At 42.0% G+C, this 23798-nt stretch overlaps 1 protein-coding gene across 1 annotated transcript in view; it reads left to right on the top strand.

Annotated features, from left to right (window-relative positions):
- Positions 1–8873: 8873 nt before the first annotated feature.
- Positions 8874–23798, top strand: part of spred1 (sprouty related EVH1 domain containing 1) — a 32468-nt gene continuing 17543 nt past the window's right edge. Inside the window, exons 1-2 of the mRNA XM_083923810.1 lie at positions 8874–9628; positions 21150–21420. Of these exons, the coding sequence (XP_083779936.1) occupies positions 9597–9628; positions 21150–21420 (303 nt within the window). The 5' untranslated portion in view covers positions 8874–9596. The remainder of the gene's footprint in view (positions 9629–21149; positions 21421–23798) is intronic.

Below are 23798 nucleotides of genomic sequence, written 5' to 3' on the forward strand. Positions count from 1 at the left end.
TGACTTAACCTCTCTTTGGTCTCGGGCATGACTCTGTCTTTACATTGCTTACTTCTACAAAAGAGCTTGACTAAAACAATGTGGATGACATTTTCTTGCACGTCATGACCAATATTTACTACCTTCACCCACTTGATGGCAGTATAGACCAAAAGAAAGCACTGACAATGAAGCCGTTCAAATTTCACCTAGCAACAGGGCTGTTGCTTGTTCATTCACACACCTACATGGTTACACGTGATGCCCTTCCACTTTCACATGCACACAACAATCCATCACAAGTGCATTTAAGCACACTAGTCCAGGTACAGTATTCATACATATATCTATAGGCTGATACATAAAACCCTATTCATATGCAAACACTAACATATATATATGCAGATAAATAGTGCATACATTAACAATAAACAATGGTATTTAAACAAGTGAAAACCATTATAGACCAACAGAACAGGCAGCGATGCTAAAGAAGCTGTGTCCATGTGGCACCAGAGCTCTGTCATACAGCCCAGTGCTACTGTCAGCCCACATAAAGCCACTTTCACTGTGAATGGAAAAGCTTTGATTTGGCTTTCAGGCCACGGTCAGAGTCAATGCAACAGGCTCTAATAGTAGAATTACTCCCACCACTTTTACCCCTCCATCTCCCACTTTCCTCCATTCACTCTCAACCACATCCTTTTTTCCTCCTCCCTTCCCTTTCTGTAGGCTATTCTCCTTCCCTCTCCCCATTTCAAATAAACTTACGAATCTTGTTTATTTGTCCCATTTAAAAAAAAACTGTCCAGAGATCCTGGCACTTTGTAAGAGATTAAAAAAAAAGCAGGGCAAAAATCAATTGGCTGTGCAAGTCTCAAGACTGCCATGCAGTAAATTGGCTCTGAATGACAGCACTATGTGGACCGTCTTTTTTTCATAGTTCCTCTTTAAACTTTGGTGAATTTAGAGTGACTAACAGTTGTCCTCCTTACTCTAAAATCATGTCGAAGGGACTTTTGACTGAAAACATGTGATTGGTTTTGTGGTATTGTCATTCCCTAGTGGTCAAACTTACAGAAAGCAAGCTTTTGTGGTTGTGACAGTGCTTACGGGAATGGATAAAAGTTGTATTAAATCAACTCCATTTTCTGGACAAATCCATCCAAACATCTTTTTCATACACGTGGCTCCTTAGAGAGCTAAACTTCATCCTGAAAAGCAATAATCACTGTATGAAACAGGCTAATTACTCCCCATCAATTAAGAAACCTAGTTTTCCAGCCTGCATGTGTGCTGGCGGGTGACAGACATATAAACCAAAATGGCCAACTTCCCCCATACTTCCTTGACTCTTTAATTAACTCTTTGATCTGAGTGCTACATAGTGAGCTCAGGCCAAAGGCAGCTCCGAGGGCCAAGGAGAGAATGGATAGCATTTTATATACAGCTCACCGCAGCAGAAAGAAAAATGCTGACATACTCCTGTTTAGATCTAAATAAAAGTTTATATTCTTTTATACTTTGATTGTAGTTTGGTATTAGGTAAATCCAGGATCATTGTCAGGGTTTAACACTGATTCATGTATGCAACACATAGGATCAGCTCTATACATGTGAATAATATGTAGTCTAATGCAATTGTTTAATCCTATAGCAAAATTTGTATTGTTGTTGCATCCAAAGTCTAAAGTATGGTGTCATAATATAAACTGGTTTACTCAGATGCTTCGTGTTAAGGACTTGTATCTGGTTTTGAGGGGGTTAAAGTGAAGGGACAGTGGATCTGGTAAGTTTTAAAAAGAGCAGTAAGCTCACTTTGTTGGTTGGAATTTGCAGCACCATGGAACAACTTAATAACAATGCAAAGTGAAGCAATGAAAATTACACAGCTCTTGCTCAAAAGGAAAAAATTAATTGCTCTCAGGTTGCACTCTAGAGAAGTTTGTCCATTTAAGCACACACACACACACACACACACACACACACACACACACACACACACACACATGGGGTAGGGGCAGGAAAGAACTTTTACACCCCCCATCAACATATACACACATATTGTATATTCACATAGACACACAAGTGCACACAGAACCTTAGTTGCAAGCTGAACTAGGCCTCAGGACTGGATGTGCAACTCTGTGTGTGTGTGTGTGTGTGTGTGTGTGTGTGTGTGTGTGTGTGTGTGTGTGTGTGTGTGTGTGTGTGTGTGTGTGTGTGTGTGTGTGTGAACCTGCAGCTCTCCTGTGCTGTTCAGTGGAGAGAAGAATAGGGCCTGGGCCACATTCCAGCCCTGCCTCCCTGGGCGAGAGACAGTATTCAGCATTCCTCTGCCTGCCTATCAGGCCAGGTGCATTCCAGAACACACACACACACACACACACACACACACACATACACACACACACTTGGACAAACAACACACAGTTCAGGAACACTTTTAAGCTCAATCACAAATACAAAACGTGTAGTCACGTACATTTTTACTCATGGGTGCATACAAGCACTTATAGATGGTCATACAGTACAGCTATAGATATACTGTATGTTGACCAAATATGAATCAACCTATACCTCATTAACATTCTGCTTAACATACAAGCAGTCACATAAACCTACACACTGTACATCTTCTCTGTACGTGCATACATGTGCCACGCTGCTCGCATGAATACACGTAGGCTCAAACCAAGACAAACTAGCTTTGTCTGTGCAGCGCTGCTGTTGTGCTGCCACTTTATGTGAAAAGATGTTCTCTGCCTCTTTAATTCTTGTATGATTCAGTCATTTTTAATGCATGAACTTTTCTGTTTGGAGGAGGCTGAGCTATTTAAAGAGCAGGGGTTGGATTCACTGTGAATGTACAGCCAGCCTCTTTTTGAAGTTCATACGATGCTGCGATGCACTGTGAGTCACACATGACAGTGCAGACGGGGGTGGAGTGTGTGAGTGTGTGTGTGTGTGTGTGTGTGTGTGTGTGTGTGTGTGTGTGTGTGTAGTGTGTGCGTGTCCCCATCCAGATCTTTTCTTTCATTTAACAGGACATTTGCTTAGGATCTTTTCTCTCTAGTCTTAATAATAGAAATAAGAATAAAAGATTTTAAAAAATGTCTTGTTTGTAATGTGAACAAACACAGCACAGATAGAAAGAATGTGACAATAATCACCCTTTCTCCAGAGTGAGGTAGGCAAGTTAAGGAGATAAAAGGGGTGATTGGGAGAGAACTGCAAGAAAAATGGGATAGAGAGACGGATGGCTTGATGTAAGAGAGAATGGGATGCTCGCCTCATGTAAAGTCGGTTTAATCTGCGGGCTTGGTGAAATGTGAAGGCACAACAACTCCAGAACAAAAGCTCCATTCAGTGTTAACGTGCTGCTTCCCTTCCACACTATTCCACCATCACACAGAGAAAAAGGTTGTTGGTTGCATGCTATTTGACAGGCACGGGACTCCATGCTTGACAAGCCCTGAATCAGACCATTACTCTTTGGCATTCCTCCCTCACCGTTACGCTTACTTCCCCTATTCTTGCATTCCCCATCGTTATCCTTTTTTTCGCCCCTTCCTTGTCTCTCATCCTTCACCTCCCTCCCTTTCTTCCCCTTTACATCCCAGTTCATGTCTGCTGGTAGGGAGAGCCAATTCCCGCCCTTCTCCCACTCCCCCCCCACAGCCCACTTCTCATCCATTTCCATGTGGCGACTTTTCATCAGTGAAGTGCCTTCCTGGCCCGACTACCCCCACCCCACCTTCTCCCTCTGCCACTCACTGAATGGATGCAGCATTAAAGAAAGCGGGAGAGAGAGAGAGAGAGAGGAGAGAGAGAGAGAGAGAGAGAGAGAGAGAGAGAGAGAGAGAGAGAGAGAGAGAGAGAGAGAGAGCTCAACCCGTCCTTCCTTCCTCCTACAAGCGCCACCCCTTTGGCTGTCACAGAAGTGGTATGTTCCACAGCGAGGACTGCAGAAGTTGAGAGAGCACATTGTTTGTAATCTGGCATCGCAGGGGTCACTTCCTGACTCGTGTGTCCGCTCCCTGAGCCCCACGCCGAGCCCCCCCCCCCCCCCCCTTGTGTGTCCATCCATTGGCCATGTTGCCTAGGGCTTTTGGACAAACCCTGTTCTTCCCCTTTTGTGTAAGAAAGCTTCAACATCTGAAAACAATCAAATAATCTGGGCACAATGCGCCTCTTCATGGAGGGGTGCTGGTGGTTCCCAGATGAGCGGGAGGATTAAGTGGAGGAGGCCATCGGGTAGAGAAAAAAAAGGGATGGGGGCTACACAGCTGAGAGAGGGGGAGCTTATTGTTACTAAATTTGCATAGCAAAATATGTGTATTTGTGTGTACAGGTAGTTCTGCATGAAGGGATGTTTTGTTTTGGGAACAGGCAAGGAGTCATCATGAGGAGTCATCTCGGACTCAGAGGTTTTACAGTCATTGATTCCTTCTTGTTTGATGCAGAAGGGAAACAACACAATGAAAATGAATCTTCTTTTCATCGTTCTCTTTCTTTCTGCCTTTTCTAACATTAAAATCTTTATGTTAAATCTGTATTTGCAATGTTGGAAAACCACAGCATGTAAACTAACTTCATGACCTCTGTATATTTAAGGTGTATTGCTTAAAGGAACAATTCAATATTTTTGGGAAATGTGCTTTTTTGCTTTGTTGTTGAGAGCTAGATGACAGGATCGATACTACATTGTTATGACTGTATGGTAGGAAGCTAGCTGCCTGTTAGCCTAGATTAGAACAAAGACTGAAAACTGGGGGAAACCTGGCTGACCCGGCTCCGTCCAAAGCTAACAAAATCAGCCTACAAGCATCTCTAAATTTCACTTTTAAATACATTATGTCATATTTGACTGTACAAAATCTGATCTGTAAAGATAGCAGTATGTACCATAATATTTGTCTGTGTAGCTGTTTCCAGTCTTCGTGCTAAACCAAGCTAACATGCTGCTAAAATGAGAATAGTATCAATCATCTCTAATTCTTGGCTTCAAAGGGAATACGCATAATTCTCAAAACCATTTCTTAAAATACCAATATGAAATCACGATAGAGAAACATTCTGCCTTGCTCTTTTTCCTCGCTCCTCATTGTTATATATATATAAATGTACACACAGCCGCACAAACACGCATGTGCCCAAACACACACACACACACCCGCAAACTTCTCCCGCGTCTCTCATGCTGTTCCTACTCATGCCCATGAGAATGGTAAATAGTCATCTGTAACTTCCCCTCCAACATATTCATTAATCCCTTCTATCCTGTGGGGCTGGATGATGATTACAGGGAAGCCAACTGAAGCCGCCCAAATAAACACCCCTCAGGCAGCAACAAAGGCCTGTCCACCTCACCCTAAACACAGCTTCCCCAGCTAGATCAGGTTTCAATCAAGCCCACGCACAACATTCAAACAATAGGAAGTAACAGAGTCTCAAGCGCTGAAAAAGCTAACTGCGGCTGAAACCAATTCCGTTTCCCATTATCGTAGTTGAGATATAACTGGTACAAATTTACTGGCAAGCAGACGACACATGTAATGCATAATGTATAGAGAGCTGTAGTAGAAAACACTTTTTATTTTGAAGTATAGTGCTACATTTTTGATTAATGTTCATTCTAAGCAGAGTACACAATATTTCCTCCTTCTAAAATACACTCCGGTGTGGTTTTTGGATGCTCACATAGTTCAAATTCTAACCATTTACACGATTTAAACAATCCCAGAGATGTGTTTTCTCTCAAGGGCTTTGCAGCCATAATGACCTTCCATCTGAACCAACATCGTGCATGGTCACAAGACTGACTCTCTAAGCTTGAAACACTTTACTTATCTATCCACATCTATCTGTCTTCTGAGACATTCTTGAAACAAAACCTTGAAATAGAAAAAATCCCCTCATGCCGCTTACATAACTTCAAAGATTCAGATCAACCAGTATTCGGAGAACGATTGAACAATATAGTAAAATGTATGTTTCTTTAGTTGCACACTGGTCATATACGTACTATACACACAGTCAGAAGGAGAGACTTAGAGCTAGTACACGGCACATAGTCAAACATGCCTGAGGGCCTTCACACTTCCTTCCCCTCTTTTCCACTACACCTTTTCTACTCACCACCCTACAATTAGCGTGCCTAAAAGTTGCAGGCTTCCGAGGCCAGGCCCACACTAATCATAGGTATGCATTGTTGTGTTCAGCTGCCAGGTCTTTAAAAATCAGCACCTCTTGTTTAAGCCACACCTCTTGGCCCAGATTGCCATGACTCCACTGTCGTTATTCGAGGGGTCCCACAGGCTAATTGGCGAAGGACATTCTACAGGTGTGTGTTTTTAAGAATGAAAGAAACAAAGTTCTTACCACTTGGAAGAACTGGAAGTTCAGCAAAAGTTACAATAACCTAAATGAGTCGACAAAAAGGAGGGAGGTAAGCAAGGCAGAGGATCCTGAGATTATGTTATTTACAAAGAGCTGTCATCAGCCATCTCCGGTCTCTCTCGCTAGATGCCCTGAGGTCTCTGCAGACTGTATGGCGGCAACTACACAGACTGAATTTCCTTTCCATGGTTGCTGTACAAAGAAAGGCCTTCACTTCTCCTCTCTTGTGACCAGAGGCTGCCTGTGCCGCTGGGAGCTGGTGATCACATCACCTGTGTTGGGGTCGTCATCTGATTCCAGTCGTCATGGTCCAATACAAGGAATGAATCTTGTGTACAACTATGAATAAAAGTGGCCATGGATAGAGGTTTCTGTTTGTTTGTTTTAATGCCGTAAGCTAGATTGATTTGTCCCTTATCACTATTTGTGCAAACTATCATGTCAACAAGTTCGTCTGAATTTTCAATTAGTTAATTTTCTTTAATAGCCGCAGTCTGTCTACAGTGTTAACTCACATTTCAAGTCAGATATGAAAGCTCCCAAAATCACAAGTGAGATTAAAAAGTAAAATCCAAGAAAACAGAAGAAGTTTGTGAAAAGAGTGTCAACAATAAAGTAATAACTGAAAATGAAGAAACGCGACCAAACGCAAATATGATCTGAATATGATCTGCAAACCATGTCAGCCATCTTCCTGAAAGTCAAGTAAGGTTCTGTTTGTGTTGGACCCTGCTGAATGAGGTTTGTGTTGAGCTAAAAACATCCTTTATGCTGTGGTTGCTTTTTGGCAATACAGGAATGTTAGCTTGTTTGCCGACTTAAAGAGAATTGTGATGACCCTGATTGCACTTAGTGAGGGAAGTCAAGGGATGCTTCTGTTAGATAAACATCCTGTTGCCTTGTTTAAGCACACTACATTGTGTTGTGTTTAGTGTGTGAAAAACACAGGAAATAGACACTAGGGCCATCCACATTTTGTGAGATGAGAAAGAAGGCTGACTTCCTGAACTCTGAATACTCTAAAGGATAAGAATGCTAGTGGGAAAATTCACGGCCATTGCTTTTTCTGCCCTATTTGAAATAAGGGACACTTTATTTGGACTTATGTGGTTTATCATGACAATAATGATAGATAGAAGATAATAAGTCCTTTGTGATTACCCAACCTAGAAATAAAGTTTTTTTAAAACAAACAAACATGGAAATAAACACATATAACATTCATATCAAGTGGACGTCTGTGGTTTTGATGAGAAAACACAGACAATTTACTTTGCTCTCAGACAGTCATGCAGCAGTATACACGCCTCAGACAGGAAATCTAATCAAATACCAAAGCAAGTGTCAGGGCTACACATGTGGGATTCCTGTATGCATGGGCTATCTATATACAGTGACACAGAAGGATGGTTTGTATGGCTGCAACATAAGGCTGTGGCACAAGCTGTATGGAAGCCAGAGAAATACAAAGAAACTTCTCACACAACATGCTGTCACTATGACAACCAGGCAGAATCATTTAGCCTGATCTCTTGCCATTCCACACAGCACAGAAATCCAATAGCATTTAAGTCTTACGCAACCAGGCCACCGATTCACTCTGCAAGGCTTTTAACACATTTGCAAATAAGATTCATAGGTGCATACAGGATATTTCCTGGTTGCCTGTGAGGGTGTTTTATTTTGGAGGGTGCTCCAGCTGCCTGGAGAGAGTTTTGGGGGCATCATAACTATATGACAGGCTGCTTGTATCAAAACTCCTGGTTGTCTTAGTAGTGATGGAGGTGAATCTCATGCCTCATTTTTTATTCACCATTATAGGGTATTGCATTACTGAAACAATACCACACTGTAATGTTAAACTAGCCCTCAGATTACATGTGATTCATAAAAAATGCCCTCATTTTGGTGAATTACCTCTGTTCAGTACATTTTGGCTTGAAGCTCTGTGTAGGCTATTCATTAACTGTATAATATATATAAAACATTTTTTAATCTATGAAATAAGCTAAATACTGTTTTGGCTTTCATCGTGAAAGGGGGTCTAATGTAATTCCACGTGCAGCAGCAGTCGTTACTGTGTAAAGCATTTCCCCACTTTTTCACAGTAAGATTAAAAAAAAAATGGTTCGGGGGCGGTCTGTCATGGTGAAGCTGCTTTAATGAAAGAAAACAACAGAAATTCTTAATGGCCGAGTGTGTATGTCAGCCCCAAGTCCTTCCTCCAGATTATTTTCTACTTTGCGTGCTATCACACAGACGCTTCCCTCTTGTATCAATGCGTGATTGAAGGGCAACTTCTTTTGGGAAGTGCAGGGACTACTTTGGGTCAACTTTGGAAAGAAACACTCCTTATTCACTGCATATGTCCACACGTGGGGACGCGATTTAGCACTGTTTGCTTCACTCTTTCACCAGATACAATAAATAGCGTGCTGGCTGAGTGTATTTTATCGCAAGAGTGTTGTGTTTTTACTACGTCGCGGAAGGATCTAATTTTCTCAAGCGAGGGTCGACACATCCGCCCAGTTTTCCGATGTTTCATTCCCCCCCGAGTTGAAAATGGAGTTCGATTAAAGCAGATGTCCACCAACTTCCTCAAGGAAATTTCAACTCTAGATGCTTTTTGCTTTACGCCTCAGTATTAATATAGCAAACAGTTGAAGCCTTTTTTGGGGGGGCTTCGGATGCCTTTACTGCAAATTACTCGGACACGTTGACGGAGCAAACTGCTCCACAGCGCTTTTTCAAGTGTTGTCCTGGACCTGAAGTTGGGCGAATGGATGCTCGACAGCCAGCCATAAATAACCTGCCAAACGCCACAGTCTACAACAATTTTTGAGGATCTATTCACATTTTTTTTTTGCATAGCGGGGGGATCTGTGTTTCGTTGCAGAAGGATGATGCCGATGGCCCATTTGTTGTGGTCGGATTTTACTTCCAGGGAGGATAAAATGAATCAACGGTTGTCATTCCTCCTCGCGATTTAACGTTAGTTCCAGGCAGCGAAGCTAACGTGAAGCTAAGCTCCGCTTCGTCTTCGAACAGGGACGCTTATAGTCAGGCAATGCCCCATTGTACACCGTTTACTCACTATCCAAAAATAGGGGTCAATTCTACATATGAAGGAAAAATGGTGATATTTGTGGTATTTTATCCCGCCGTCACTGCGTCGTCGATGCTATTGCTAGGATTTGGATCCCCGTGAGGAAAAAATGAGTGAAGATTCAACAAATCCAAACAACGAGTGAGTACTGTTTATACCTATTTTTCCATGTTCATACACAAGATACAGCTGCAATAATAAGTACTTACGTCTATATTCAGATGTTAACACACGCTTTACTCGATGGGCTTATGCAATACCAGCCCCTCAATGACATTTCTAATTTCATCACCTCACTTTACTAATATCAGTAATTATCATCTTTTTTTGTTTTTGCTTGGATAGTTCAATTGAAAGCACAGTGGATTGAAATACGAGTTTAACAAGAGAAGTGTCTGACAAGCAGTGGCATAGGGCCCATTGTAAAAAAAAATCCATCTCATTCTTAATAATTTTGGTCTTATTATTCATATTACATCAAATTAGGCCACAGCATATATGTCCATTAATGGTTGCCTGCACATGATTTATTTAACAGGAAAATGATATGGCCTGGTGTATGTATTATTGCTTTATACATAGGTAGTTATATGACTGAGGGATCGCTCGTTGTATATGTATGTATGCACACAGCAATAATCCTAGTCTAAATGGGATTATATGTACATGTCAGCCTTGTACATCGTGATCATAAAGCGTTGTATTGACAATCTAGATCTGTATGTAACTGCTCTCCGCCATGATTTCGGAAAAAAAACACCACGAATCATCGATTAAAATCGTGCAGATCATATTTTTTCCTGTCCAGTCTTTTCTTTAATGAAAACCAATTCGAGTCGATTGCGGCAATGTCAACGTTGAAAAGCTGAAGATGCCATTTTTTTTTTCTCAATCACACTCATTTACATATCACAATCTCCATTCATAAAAAACGCTCTAAAAAGGCGTCGCATTCGCATTCAAATCCCCCACAAAGCCCGGAGATCAATTGTAATCTGTACAGGAGCTGTTTTTGTGCACGGTGCGCCCATTTGGAGTCGCATTTTGGTATTGTTTTAATGGGCTGATCCCTTGTGTGCGCTTGTTGACAGTCAGTGAGAAATATCTGCTCCGGGAGGTGCTGCGGTCACATGATCCCCTCCATTCATAAAGTACCTGCCTGCCCATTCACAGCACTGTACACTGTTTCGCATTGCACCGACGATCACACAATGATCACATTTCCTGCATTTACTGTACAGTGCATAACGCACACGACACTAGTGCCCATCTATAAGCCCTTTATTCACATACGTGTCTTATTTAACCGACGTTTCCCGGCTGTCACAGAGGATTTTCTTTCATAATGTATTTGTCACACAGAAGTCATATGCTCTTTTTTTCAGCCATTTCAAGAGTCATGGTTTAATGTGCCAAACACACCCATGTTTTTCCCCCCATTCCATCCATCCGGCCTAAATGAGGTCGATTGATTTAATGCGTGGACGCTTTGTCCTTGAACTACACTCCTGTGTTTTATATAACACATGCCATGGATCTCTTTTTTCCCCTCACATCAACCCACACCAAATAGATTACAATTAAACCACTCGCCCTCTGTTAACTCCATATCGCTTTAGGGATATTTATCTGAGCTGATTTTTTTTTTTTTAAATAAGTCGTGATTTTAGCTTAAATTGTGTCATAACCTAACATGTCTGATGCTAGCGGGGAGGGTGGAAGCTCTGTTTCGAGCAGTCATCTGAATACATTTTCCCATCGTGTTAACCTCTAGTGAGGTGTATTACAGTGGAATTAAGTGATTCCTGAATTTGCCTGGACTCCCAGCAATAGCCTCAGGGACCCCTTGAGGCCCGCGGGCCCCACTTTTGAGAACTACTGCCATACCCTTCAGAGCATCATCGGTGTGCAAGTCTACAGTCTTTAGGTCTACAGTGTAAGCTGGGTTTGTTCCACACTGAATGATGGCAGCAGCTAAGATGGCGAAGTGATCCAAACATTGTTGCTATGATTCCACCACCTTTCTGGCTGTTGTATGATTCATAGTATCGGAGTGAACAGAATACAGAGCAATGCATGAGCCGTTTTATATTTTTTTCCTGAAGAGTCCCCTTAATATGTTACTTTTAATAATACAGATTCCAAAAAGGCTGATATTTTTTTGTTGAATTCTTTTCAGCGCCAGATATAATAAGTGTTTTTCACAGTTGTGCGTCCCTGTTTGCATTGTGATATTATGCTCCCTTTCATTGATAAGATAAATTCAGATCTGCGATGAGTCACATAAAGCGTGGTTATAGTTTTTACTTCATGCTTCAGTGTACAAATGTTGTTCTCCTGTAGCTTGCGTTGTAAACATTTTCCACAAAATGTGTGACTAGGTAGTCCTGAAGTGGTTTTGTGTGTGAATGATGAGTGGTAAGCCGAGCTGGTGTACACACAGCAGCACACCCTTTTCTGAGAGCATGTTACTTGGCCTTGCTGCATGTTCACAAGGCTGAAATGACAAGAAGGCACATAAAGCCTCATCACATTTTTTTGGGTTGCATCTGCTCAGGGCTTGGGGTGTGTATTGGTGTGATGTAAGGCTAATGTGAATTCTGCAGACAAGGACCATGGTCATGCTGGGAGAAGTGGGAGATTTATGAAAGTATGCACGAGCAGCCTCTCTGCTGAATGTCACGCTTATCTAAAATATTTATCTCAACCAAGGCAGTCGTCTGTTGAGTTGCACTGTGCTACCTTTTATCTGTGTACTGTAGATACTTATTAACATAGTCATCGTATACATGTGATAGCTTGTATTTACACATTACATCGCATGCCCTGCTAAGCTAAAATTCCACATTTCCGATTTCTAATGTAGAGTTTTCTTTTTAAAATATTAAGTAGGTTACAGTTAGACAAAATAGAGGATCTTCGCCGTCCTCATCAATCCGTACCATAAGGAGGAAAAAAAAAATCAAGCATTCAGACGGCTTTTGCTCAAATGAATCAAATAATTCCCTCATCCGTTTTTATCAGTGAAGGTCATTTGCCTCTGTATTCCACTGAACTTGTATAGGGGATGGCCTCATTGTTTTAGATTCCTGCAGTTCTGTGGCATTGTTTGTTGCCAGTCAGGTGATTCCTCTCTCTGTGTCCTCTTCCTATCTGTGTGATTGATTTGACAGCTCAGCGTTTTATCTGCCAATGTGGGTGTCGTGATCTTATCACCTGAGGGCTGTTTTGCACTCCCATTCCTGTTGCGGAGCTTTCCAAACACATTCCTCCTAAACAACCCCCATCGTGTCCTGAAACGACAAAGGGAGACAGCTACTTCAGCTGTTAGGGCTAGTGCTTTATGGCCTGGGTAATTGCCTATATCCTGTGGCCCTTATGTTTAGCTAAATAATTTCCTGGACCTTTTTTTTTATAGATGGTATTTATTTGGGGTTATTGGCAGTTGTTGGATATGACCTCCATGAACACTTAGCTTTTACTAGCCGGCCTAATCTTAACTACAGACACATCTTACCTTTGACAAAGTCTGCTGAGCTGAACATATCTTTGGTTTTGCTTCTGTATTCTTTTGGGGAAGTGTTGCTTGTGACTACGGTGGTTTACAGAGACTAATGAAATGTGTTATTTCACAAATATACGTAAGGGACTTAGTTGTAACAGCATTTCACTTTACTGGTTGCTAGGCATATTCTCACGTTTTATTAGATTTAAGTGTACGACGAAGATGTACAGATATATCGTAAAATCTTTTACAGTCTTTACAATAAATCTCTCTTAGCATTACCTTATTTACATACAAGTTGCACAATCATAAAAATGTGTTTGTGTACAGAATATTTATGCCCCAGAGTTTGCTTGTTCTATTAGATGTTGGGTATTGTTGTGTGATTAATGACAATGGTTCTCTGTATAACTAGAGGGCTTGGACTGTATGTAACTGAGACAAGCCAACAAACTGAACAGGCCTTGTATAGTGGTGGACTGTTTTATTCCCATGCCCAGATTTAGGCCTGGATTTTGTGTATTTTAAACCCGAGCCACTTCCCTCTTATAATTTTCATTTCCTCTTCAAGTATTTTAAGAGCACGCATAAACTGGCGTAAATGTCAGCAGTGTATTTAGAGCATATTTCAAACAAAATGTCTTATTCTAAGACAAATCGCATGTATGTAGGCCTAACAAAACATCTTTCTGATTCTTCTGTGTCTCCATCACAACATCCTGATAGCAGGGCTTGTCTTTTATTTCTTTGTCAGGCAGAGCCTCTGATGTTCACCATAGCTTTTAGCACTAAGTGTCTGAATTGTGGATATTGTTTTCAGTTGTGCTGCATGCGGGAGCATGAAGGCTGGGCCTTGTTGGGAGCTCTTTGCTGCAGCTGGGCTGAGATGGTTCTTTCCTACGAGGCCACAGACATAAAAGGGCACAGATGTAAATCCTAAACCTTGTGTCTTTGATTGAGTTTCCAAACACTTTGAAAACAGGAAGGGGTTTCTGTGTGCACACACTTGTGTGTTAATTTCTCTGGGAACATTTGGTATGTGTGCGTGTGTGTGTGTGAGAGATAGGCCTGGATCCTAGATTAGTGCATTTAAGCAGTCATAGCTTTATGTTATTAAATAAATAAATTGTCAAGTTTTCGATTACGATAAAAATTGGAGGCCTGCAAAGATATATGTTTTTATCTGCTCAGTAACTTTTGATCCGATTTTGTCCTGTCTAGTGGCTATATTTAGGATTTGAAACAGACTGTTATTGCTTGGTAAAAGTGCTTCTTGATTCCTTCATATCTTAGAGAAAGATGAGCGAATGTGAAACTAGTTGATTTTCAAGATGGACTAATAGGTTTGTTTCTAATGATAATAATGTTATTTCCAACAGCAGGGGATGCTGTGATGGTTTACAGCTTGTCATAGCAGTTTCTCTTTACATCCATGGGCCATCATCATGGTTTGGCGGTTTATCCTTCCCAAGATGTGCCTGAGATGTATTGATGGTTTCTCCCACAGCTAGATGGCTGCCTCGTCCACTCAGCTTCTCCCTTGGTTTCAGACCAACTATGACGGGTAGACGCGCAGGTCCCTGAGGACTACTCTTACATCAAAGAAGACCAGAGACGCAGCAGTTGAAATTTGCGGTTCCTCTTTTTTCTTTCTGGTAATGGCAAGCACAAGGTTTTAATTTTCCAAATGCTTGTGGTTCAAATTAAGATCATCTCAATATGTGGCTTTGATTGATGTTTGAGAATAGTTTTTTGGCATTTGATACACATGTGGGGTTTTTGTGATTTATAGTGCCACTGCGCAGCGGCACCTAGAACATTGTTGTTGGGGTTGCAGGCCCAATCCAGTAATAGAGGGGTTGGTTAGAAAATCAATGTTAGAAACACTGTCTAAGTGAGCAGTTCTGACATTCATTTGCTGTTTTAGGTCTATCTTTGGTTTGGGCTACAGGCTAATTTGACCCACTAACTGCTGTCTGTGACGGATGCTACTAGAAGTGACTATGATCGGTTCATTTGCCGACATATTAGGTGGTATTTCTTTGAAAGGATGGTGGTAGAGTCGCTGTGTGGTGCAGCAGCAGCAGAGTAGGCTTGTTCTGTTTTTTTTTTCCTGAGTCAGTTGGTAGCTAAGCTGAATGTTCTTGTGAGGGAGATGACTCACCAGCAGCCTGAGGTGTTGAGAGGAGATAGGGCAAATTTCTCTTTCACTTCTCTTTATATAGCCAATGTATTAGTTTTCACTGCAGCTAATGTAGCAGGCTTGTGCCTGCTGGCTGCCTGTTGGTGTTTCTGTAGGCATTGTCCCATTATTAGGTCTGTTTTATTAATGGCTAACAGACAGCCCCTTCAAAAGTGTCTTGTTCTGGCCTTCTGTCATAATTTGCACTGCATCCATGTTGGGTCATGTTAGTGTTTGTTTTGAGTATGTTCGTGCCCTTGAGTTTGCCACTGGTTATTTAGGGGATTTGAACCGTGGCTAATTGGCCAGCTAGTTCGCACCGTTCAGATTAGATGCACTGCTGGAATCGACGGTCGAGTCCCAGTTTGCATGTTATTTATTCCTTCAATGAGGCGTGATCACAGTGGAGGAAACTGCACCACTTTATCCTCTTACAACTTTAACTCCAAGTTGTTAATCCAGGCTTTTGTTTGTGGTGGATTACACTTTTACAAATTATTGACTGCATTCAAATAACACATTGTTTTTCTGCTACATTACATCTATAAGATTTGGACTCACATAGGTCTTTGGGCCAGTTCATTTACACTGAATACATCAAGACTTCTTGTATTTTAGGTAAGACTTAAGTTGAGCAAATGTGAAACATGTATATTTTCTCTAAGATTAAAAGCTGTTGAAGATAGCCACATTTTATATTAAGAATAGATAATAATATTTATAATGAGTCACACACAGAGTAGCTGTTGACGCCATCTTCCATTCCCGCTCCTACTTTCCTAGTGATTGCTTTCATTTTGGAGGATAATCTATAGAATCGGATTGGGATAAGTAGCTTGTGTTTATTTTCCCAATGATATTTTAATGATCCCCCCCACCCCACTCTTCAAAAGTCATACAAACCAAAGTGGTCTAGTGGAGCTTGACCAAGCTTGACAACCTTCCTCTCGTTTTGATACAGGGGAGAGATGGGGAGGAAAAGGGGTGATGGAAAAAAAAAAGATGGTGGTGGTGGTGGAGGGGGTGTTCTCCCCTTTTCTGATGCTAATGAAAGGAGGAATGGTTTTCCAGCTTTTAGCTTGCAGAGTGTGTCTCCCCTGCAGCATGCTCCGCTGCCTGGACATTGTGGGAGGACAAAACTCCAGGCCCGGGATCCAATAACGTGAAATTTCAGCAGAGAAGCGGCCATTGTGTAGAGAGAGGCAGTCGGGGAGGGGTTGGGTAGAAGGGGGGAGACGGAGCGGAGGAGAGGGAGGGTGACTTGGCGAGCACCCAGGGCTCAGGCCACATCCTTTCTCTCTCTCCTCTTCTCCTGCACTCCTTCTCTTCCTTCTCCTCCTTCCCTTCTTCTCCCCCTCCTGTCTTTCTTTCAATACCCAACCCAACCCCCCCTTGCATACCCCTGTCCTCCCATCGTCTCCACCACTCCCCTCTGGGGTGGGAAGCCCAAGGCTGAGACAGGAGCAAAGCATGATGGCATGCTGGAGCCCAGTGAGCCATGGGCCGGAGCAGCAGACAAATGGCCACTTTGTCAACTTAGGAAATGGTTGTCCCAGGATCCCCCTTCTCCACCACACACTGGAGCAGCCGGCCTCGAGGCCCAGGCCTGTTCTGCACGTGCTCCCCCATCACACCTTCTCTTCTCTTCTCTTCTCTTCTCTTCTCTTCTCTTCTCTTCTCTTCTCTTCTCTTCTCTACTTTTCTCTTCTCTTCTCCGCCACAATTAGAGCGGAAGCTGAACTCTAATTTTAAGCCCCAGTGTTCTGTTTTGTTTTGTCTAGCTTTAAATGAGGTTTCAAATAGTAAGATACTGTTCATTTTCCTGCTGCATATAATCTGGTTAATAGATGCCATAAAAGCTTATGCACATCCTTTTTATGAATCGAAAAGGCGGTATTCAAATGTGTGTAGGAGACTGTCACCTTGGTCTCCACCCTGTTCCCAGCGACAGCTTCCTCCTCCTCCTCTCCCCACAGTCCTCCGTTACACTCTCACCCCTCCCTCTGTTTTTCTCTCCTGCTCTTGGTCGGAAATGAAGTCAGTCATCCAGCAGAATAACTTGGAATAATTTGGAATGGAGGCTCCTTTCTCTTTATCTCTCCCCCCGTCCCACTCCCCAACTCCCCCCAGGCCCAGGCCAGCTGATCTGCTTCCGCTCTCAATTGTGTGTCCAGTCGACTGTGTGCTCCCAGCAAGGGGCGTGGAGGCCAGCCTTTGTCTCCACCATTCCACTCGGAACTGTGTATGTGTGTGTGTTTGTGTATGTGTGTGTGTTGCAGCAGGTTGCACTCAGATATCTTTTTGGAGCACTTACTTTTTACCGTAAGAAGGAAAACGATTTTTTTTTTTGCATGGGGGGGCAGAACTTTTTATTCCTGTTTTGAAGATTTTGTCAAATTGATCTAGTACACTTGTTTGTTGTTGGTTGAGTTGTTGGCTTGCAGGTTTCAAAAGTCTCATTTAGATATTTAATTTTCATTTTGGACCATTTAACTTCAGTAATTATAAGTTTTAGGTATTTATCTTATTCTTGGAACCAGTTTGATGGGATGCAAAAATTTCGTGTACGCAGTCCACCTAACTTCCTCTCTGGTTCCAGCCCCCCTCCCTGTGAGTGTCATGGTTGCTGGCATGTGTGTGATGGTAGGTCTGAAGGGTCAGGCCCTGGTCATTGTGCCCTGGTCATGGCTGAGCGACACCACCGCCTGCCTTCTGTTCACCCCAGGGACCCCTTCCTGACTGACAGCCCCTCCTGCACCCATCACCCGCATCCTTTATTGGGGCCATAGAGGGGTGTAACAGCAGCAGTATTTCCTTTTTTTTTACTGCCTGTTGTACTGCTCAAAAATGCATTTTTTTCCTGCCGTGGCAGGGGTTCTCAAGTAAGGTTAAGTGCTACTTCTGTGGTGCTGTTATGAGGTGTAATCAGAAAGGGTGTTGGTGGGAGGTTGCAAGGGGGAAGGAAGTCGTGTTACTCTGTTTTTCTCTGTCACTCTCCCACGACCAGTTACTGTTTTAGCTCGAGGGCGGGACGTGAGATAGAAAACAGACAATTGTGATATGAGTGCATTTAGGTTGGTAGGAGATTCATAATTTTGATAAATTCTGTATCTGTTATTGTCCAGCCCTACTATCCATTATCATTTGCTCACTTTTATGTAATTGGCAGAATAGTTGCTTACTTTTGGATGAGAAAAATCACAACATCATTTTTGAAAATGTCCTTGGAATTATGAAAAAAAATTGTAATAACAAGCAAAAGACTTCCAGTGTTGTTTACACTGTGACTGACAGAGTTTCCCAAAGTAAGGGTCCCGGACCCAAAATGGGTTGTAGACTTCCTTTTCATTGGTTCGCCAATCGGCAAAGTAAGCTGAGTGTGACTTGTTTTATTCCCTTACACTCGATTGCATGAATTCAGCATGTGTTTTTGTAAGTTTGGGTCCCAGCGAAACACTTGGTCTTAAGGGTCTTGAGATTAAAAACTTTGGGAATGTCTGATGTAGAGTGATTGGCATGGCACTGATTTTAAACAGGCAGTAGTGTGCACAGCTCTACCACATTTAATATCATTGAAGGATTTGATAGCCATTCAGTCTTATTCAAGGATTGGTTGGATGTATTGATTTGTGAGGATATATGGGAAGGTCATAAAGAGGACAGATACTCAAGGATGTGAAGAACATTTAAATAAATTAGATGTATAACATGATATAACGTCAGCTGCTTGCTTTCTTGGTATTTCCCTAATGACAGATGTATGCCAAAACACCTTGCTTGGATTTAAAGCAGTTGTTTTAGCATTGTGGAAAACTGTTAATCAAATTTGAGAGAAATATCTGTATCATTAGCTGCTAAAGGCTCTACTATGATCCCCAGCTAGCCGCTAACTATGTCTTGGTGTTGAGCAGATAGTGTGCCGTTGGCTTACGGGAGCTTTTTCGCCGTAAACAGCAGCCTGCTGCGGGGAATGAACCAAGTGGAACCAAACCGTGAGCACGCTGGACAGCTAAACAATGACCTGAAACTCAGTAGAAATCTCTGTGAAGTCAAGAGGAGCAGAAGATTTGGGTGATCATTTTCTATAGGGTCAGCAGTACCAGTGAGCCCTTTCACATTGTCACATCATAAATTATTATTCTAAAATATATCAATTATAGCTACTTTAAAGACACAGTTACATTGGATTAAGTACAGTTCTTGGAAGAGGGGATGGCTGGGTAGGTGGCAATGATGTTCAATACATAGTTAGAAATTAATGAAGTCTTTACATATTGATGAAACTGCTGGATTAAATATGTCTTTAGTGTAGTTCTTGTGTATCTGAACAGACCAGAATGAAGTGTGTGGTTGATTCTTGTGATTTTATTTTGAATTACCCGTATTTGTCACACTCATCAATCCTTTGAGAGAACTTTGGTAAACTGTAGCCAGGTGACAGGATATCAAAGCTTCACACAAAGAATAAAATAGCTTCAGATTTAATGCTCACTGGCTTTTGCATTAATTACTAACCAATAACATGGGCACTGAGGTTTGCCAAGGGTGTGGAAGGCAGGAGGGCAAAGGTTAGCCTTATGGAGGAGGACAAGATTCAGAGAGGAGAGGCAGTAAAGGGGAGTTACACAGACAAGATTAGAGCAAGAGCTACTATGTTGTCAGTTAGTGACATTTTCTCTCCCTTCCATTCTTTAAAAACCTTTCAGACCCTGTGACGTCCGCTTTCTGAGAGCAATGTGTCACAGGGAGACATCCGGCAGTCATGTTCATTACTCTTCACCCGTTTCTGTCAGCTCTCAGATCTTCCCCAGTCTTTAATATGTTACCAGGAATTTCTGCAAAACGCTTCCCTCAGCACACCCTGACCTTTGTCATTTCCGGTGGCCCGATGCAGTCTGCGTTATCTAATCAGGGAAACATCTGACTCTAAAGTGAAGGGACAGAGAGGCACTGGAGGTGGGGAGGGAGGGTAAACTGGAATGAGGGACAATTAGATGTAGAAATATGGTGTATAATTAATTGTGAGTATCAAAGTATTGTGTGATACATGCCACTGAAATACTGGGACCGATAAACTGTAGCGATATATTTAGTTTACATACTTTATATAATCGACTACTCATTTCAGCTCTTTTAACATCTACAAATGGTTAGGCATGGTTTCCTTCCACACTCTATGCAGTCACTGTATGTTGATGTACACTGCTGCGTCATGCTTTGTTCCAAAAACACTTCTGGACTTTTTTATTTGTATGTTTTTTTCTTCAGTTACATAGCTAATGTTATGTATTATACATAACTGTGTTATAATGTGGTATGCCATGATTCAAATCTCTTGTCGGCGACAAGATGAATGTGACAGGTATCGTCGGGAATAAGAAAGGAAAGAGGTTGATGTGAGCTGGAGCCCCTGTCATGTGTTGTCTAGTTTGAAATCACCTGCTTTAGGGGAAAGGTTGGAAATCAGCAGCAGCCAGAGACTGAACTTGGCCATATGGTCAGTCACCCTCTGACTAGGGTTAAACATACACTGACAGCTTCAGACTCATCAAACATTTAATCCAATAGTTTTGTTGCGGAGTGTAGGCTAATTTTTTGATTGTAACAGCTTCTGCCACCAACCAGATTTTTCCGTAGTTTAATTTGTCGTATTTAATCTTAGTATCCGAGTAGCTCTAGTGTGATGTGGCATGTGGCGAACGCTTAAATCGATGGACACACGTGACATAGACATTCTGAACTCATCTCTTTGTGTTATTTTACAGTGTCTGGATGTCTGTGTGTGATGTTTCATGTAGACTGTCTACTTTTGATGATGTTCCAAGTGAAATAAAAGGTCACCAGTAAAGACCCTCAAATGTTGATTACTACTGATTATGTTACTAAAAGCATTCCCCCCCCCCCCCTTTCTATTCCCTCTCTTCTTATTACTTTCATCGTCCTCATCTTCCGCTCCTTCCTTTCCTCCTCCACAGTGACAGTTATGCGCGTGTGAGAGCAGTGGTCATGACTCGGGATGACTCCAGCGGTGGGTGGCTTCCCCTGGGGGGCGGAGGCCTTAGCTGTGTCACCGTCTATAAAGTCAGCCGGGCGGAGGACAGCGGCAGCACCCACAGTGGAGGCAGCGGAGGAAGCAGCAGCAACCTCAGCCCCTGTAGCTCCAGCTCTAGTCCCAGCCCCAGCCCTAGTCCCAGCCCCACCGCTGTGGAATTTCACATCAAGGGCGAGAGGCTCAAAGACAAATTGGTAAGAAAACCTCTGGCTCATAATGGGAGAAGATATTAGGTTATGCTACGCTGCATAAATATATAATATTTGTATAATAATATCATGATTGTAACTAGCTAGTTAATGTGTTTACATTCTCAGTTTTTTAGTCATTTCCTCTCTTTCATGCACATTCAGGTGCACAAACCAGAGATGGTGCATTCTCTTGGATGAGATCACCCTTAGCCCCCCTTCCTAGACTCCCCTCTCTCTGTCTCACTCACTCACACACACAAACACACACACACACACACACACACACACACACACACACCCACAGAGGAAGTGGTTGTTTGGCTTTCCTCCATGGCGCAGGTATCTGAAAATAGGAGTGAACTGCGTGATGCTGTGATGCATGATGATATCATCAAGGAGAAGGGCAGATTACTCAGGAGAAGAGAATGTGGGATGAGGGATGTGGGAAACGCACAAAGTGCTTGGAAGGGACCTAAATGATGGAATAGGGGCTGGAAATTCACACTCACTCCAGTTTTCCATGAGTACACAAGTATTTGCCTACATTTTTTAATGAGCATTTCCTTTTTCTCGATGTGGGATTAAAAAAAGTGCTTTACAAATGTAGACATCAAATGTCTGTAGAAAAATTATGATTTCATTAAAAAAGCAGGGTTTTTTGTATTATGGCTACAATTTACAATTATTTTTATTTTCTAGTCTGGTCAAAAAATCCTGATCATGCCCTACACAATTTTTCAGAGCCCAAGGAGATTTAAACACTTTGCTTGTTGGTCTGACCAACAGTCGAAATCCGAATGATATTCACTTAATTATCATCTAAGAAGAAAAACGAGAAGCTTGAACCTGCAAATGTTTGGAATTGTGCTTGAAAAAAGCGAATAATTCATTTTTGAGTCGGTTAATCGACTACTCATTTAGGCTCTATTTTGTACATGGCTTGATATGTACGCCACTGGCTCTGTAGCAACATAGTATGACGATGTATTGCTACTATTTGAGGCAAATTTTAATTCAACAAAGTTATTCTTCATCAATATATTAATATAAATCAATATAAGATAATATTTCTGCCTCACCAACATTTACAGAATCAAACCAACCAAAAATCAAACAAACAAACCTTTATGTGCACAATGTCAGTAATTGCCGTAGAACCAGCTAGGATTTAATTCACAGATCGTGAAATGTCCTTCAGCGCCGGAGCATGTGGAGCTCAAACATTACTAATGTGTACTGTAGTTACTAACGTGAAATAGTTTTGAGTTTTCACACGTATCTTTGGCACCATGCACACATGCAAACACGCAACCTGCACAGTGCATGGTCATTCTGGTTCTTCACAAAGTAACAAAAAGTCTCCAAAAGATCAAGATTTACATTGTTGACTTCTAATCCTTATGGCTTTTGCTGTAGTTGCTGTAAAGCTCATGATCTTCTTGTCACAGACTCATTCTGCATTGTAGATCTAAAACAGATCCAGTAGATGCTCTGGGATAATCCTGGTCTGTGGTAATGAGAGTGTAAATCTGTGTCAGAGAGAGCGAGAGAACTGTCTGTCAGATGTCAGGAGACCGATGAGGCCACCATGATGCTCAGAGTCTGGTGTCTCCTGACAAACCCGACATTAGAGCCTTGTTATGGCAGGGCCTCTAAATCACCTTTTTTCATCTTTAAATGAACACATTTTATATGTGTTTTGTGTTTACGCCATGTTTGTGTTTTGCGCGTTGCTATCTAAGCGTGTGTGGCTCAGGAAAGGGTGTGACGGGAATGCTGTTGTTCAGACAGGGTGTATAGACATGGCTCAGAGACCCCGGCAACTGTTCTGGGATGTGGTAAAAACACCCCTATCACCGCCAGAGTCTACCCCCAGCCACCACAACAAACACTCAGCCATATGTAGGTCTGTCAGGATGCCACCCAGTGCCACGGTGTTGGCGTCAACCACAGCGCTACCGACAGTCTGAGCGCATCAGAAGAGGAGAGGCTGCGCGATGAGTCTACAAAATAACAACAACAGAGAAAACCACATAAAAATATGTTAGCCATCGTTTGGGGGAAAAAAACACAGGGCAAGATCAGTACTCGTTACCACAGTATTGTCTAAAACAGCAACTTCAGTGTTTTCATTTCAGAGGTAAATAAAGGACGATAATTATGTTGAAAACAGGAAAAAAGAGAGGAAGGAGCCTCTGAATGTTTGAAAGGCTGTTTGGTCTGATTTGTTATTTCTAAAACACAGAAAAGGAATGTGCTGTTCCATGTTTTCGTTGTCTAAAGGGATAATTGCTTCAATTCAGACAGAAATAGAAAGAATAGAGAAGTTGAGCTAGATAGAGGAATAAACAGTTATTTCAAAAACACAAAGGCAAGATTTT

This window comes from Echiichthys vipera (assembly GCF_963691815.1).
Source record: "Echiichthys vipera genome assembly, chromosome: 12".
Lineage (NCBI taxonomy): Eukaryota > Metazoa > Chordata > Actinopteri > Perciformes > Trachinidae > Echiichthys > Echiichthys vipera.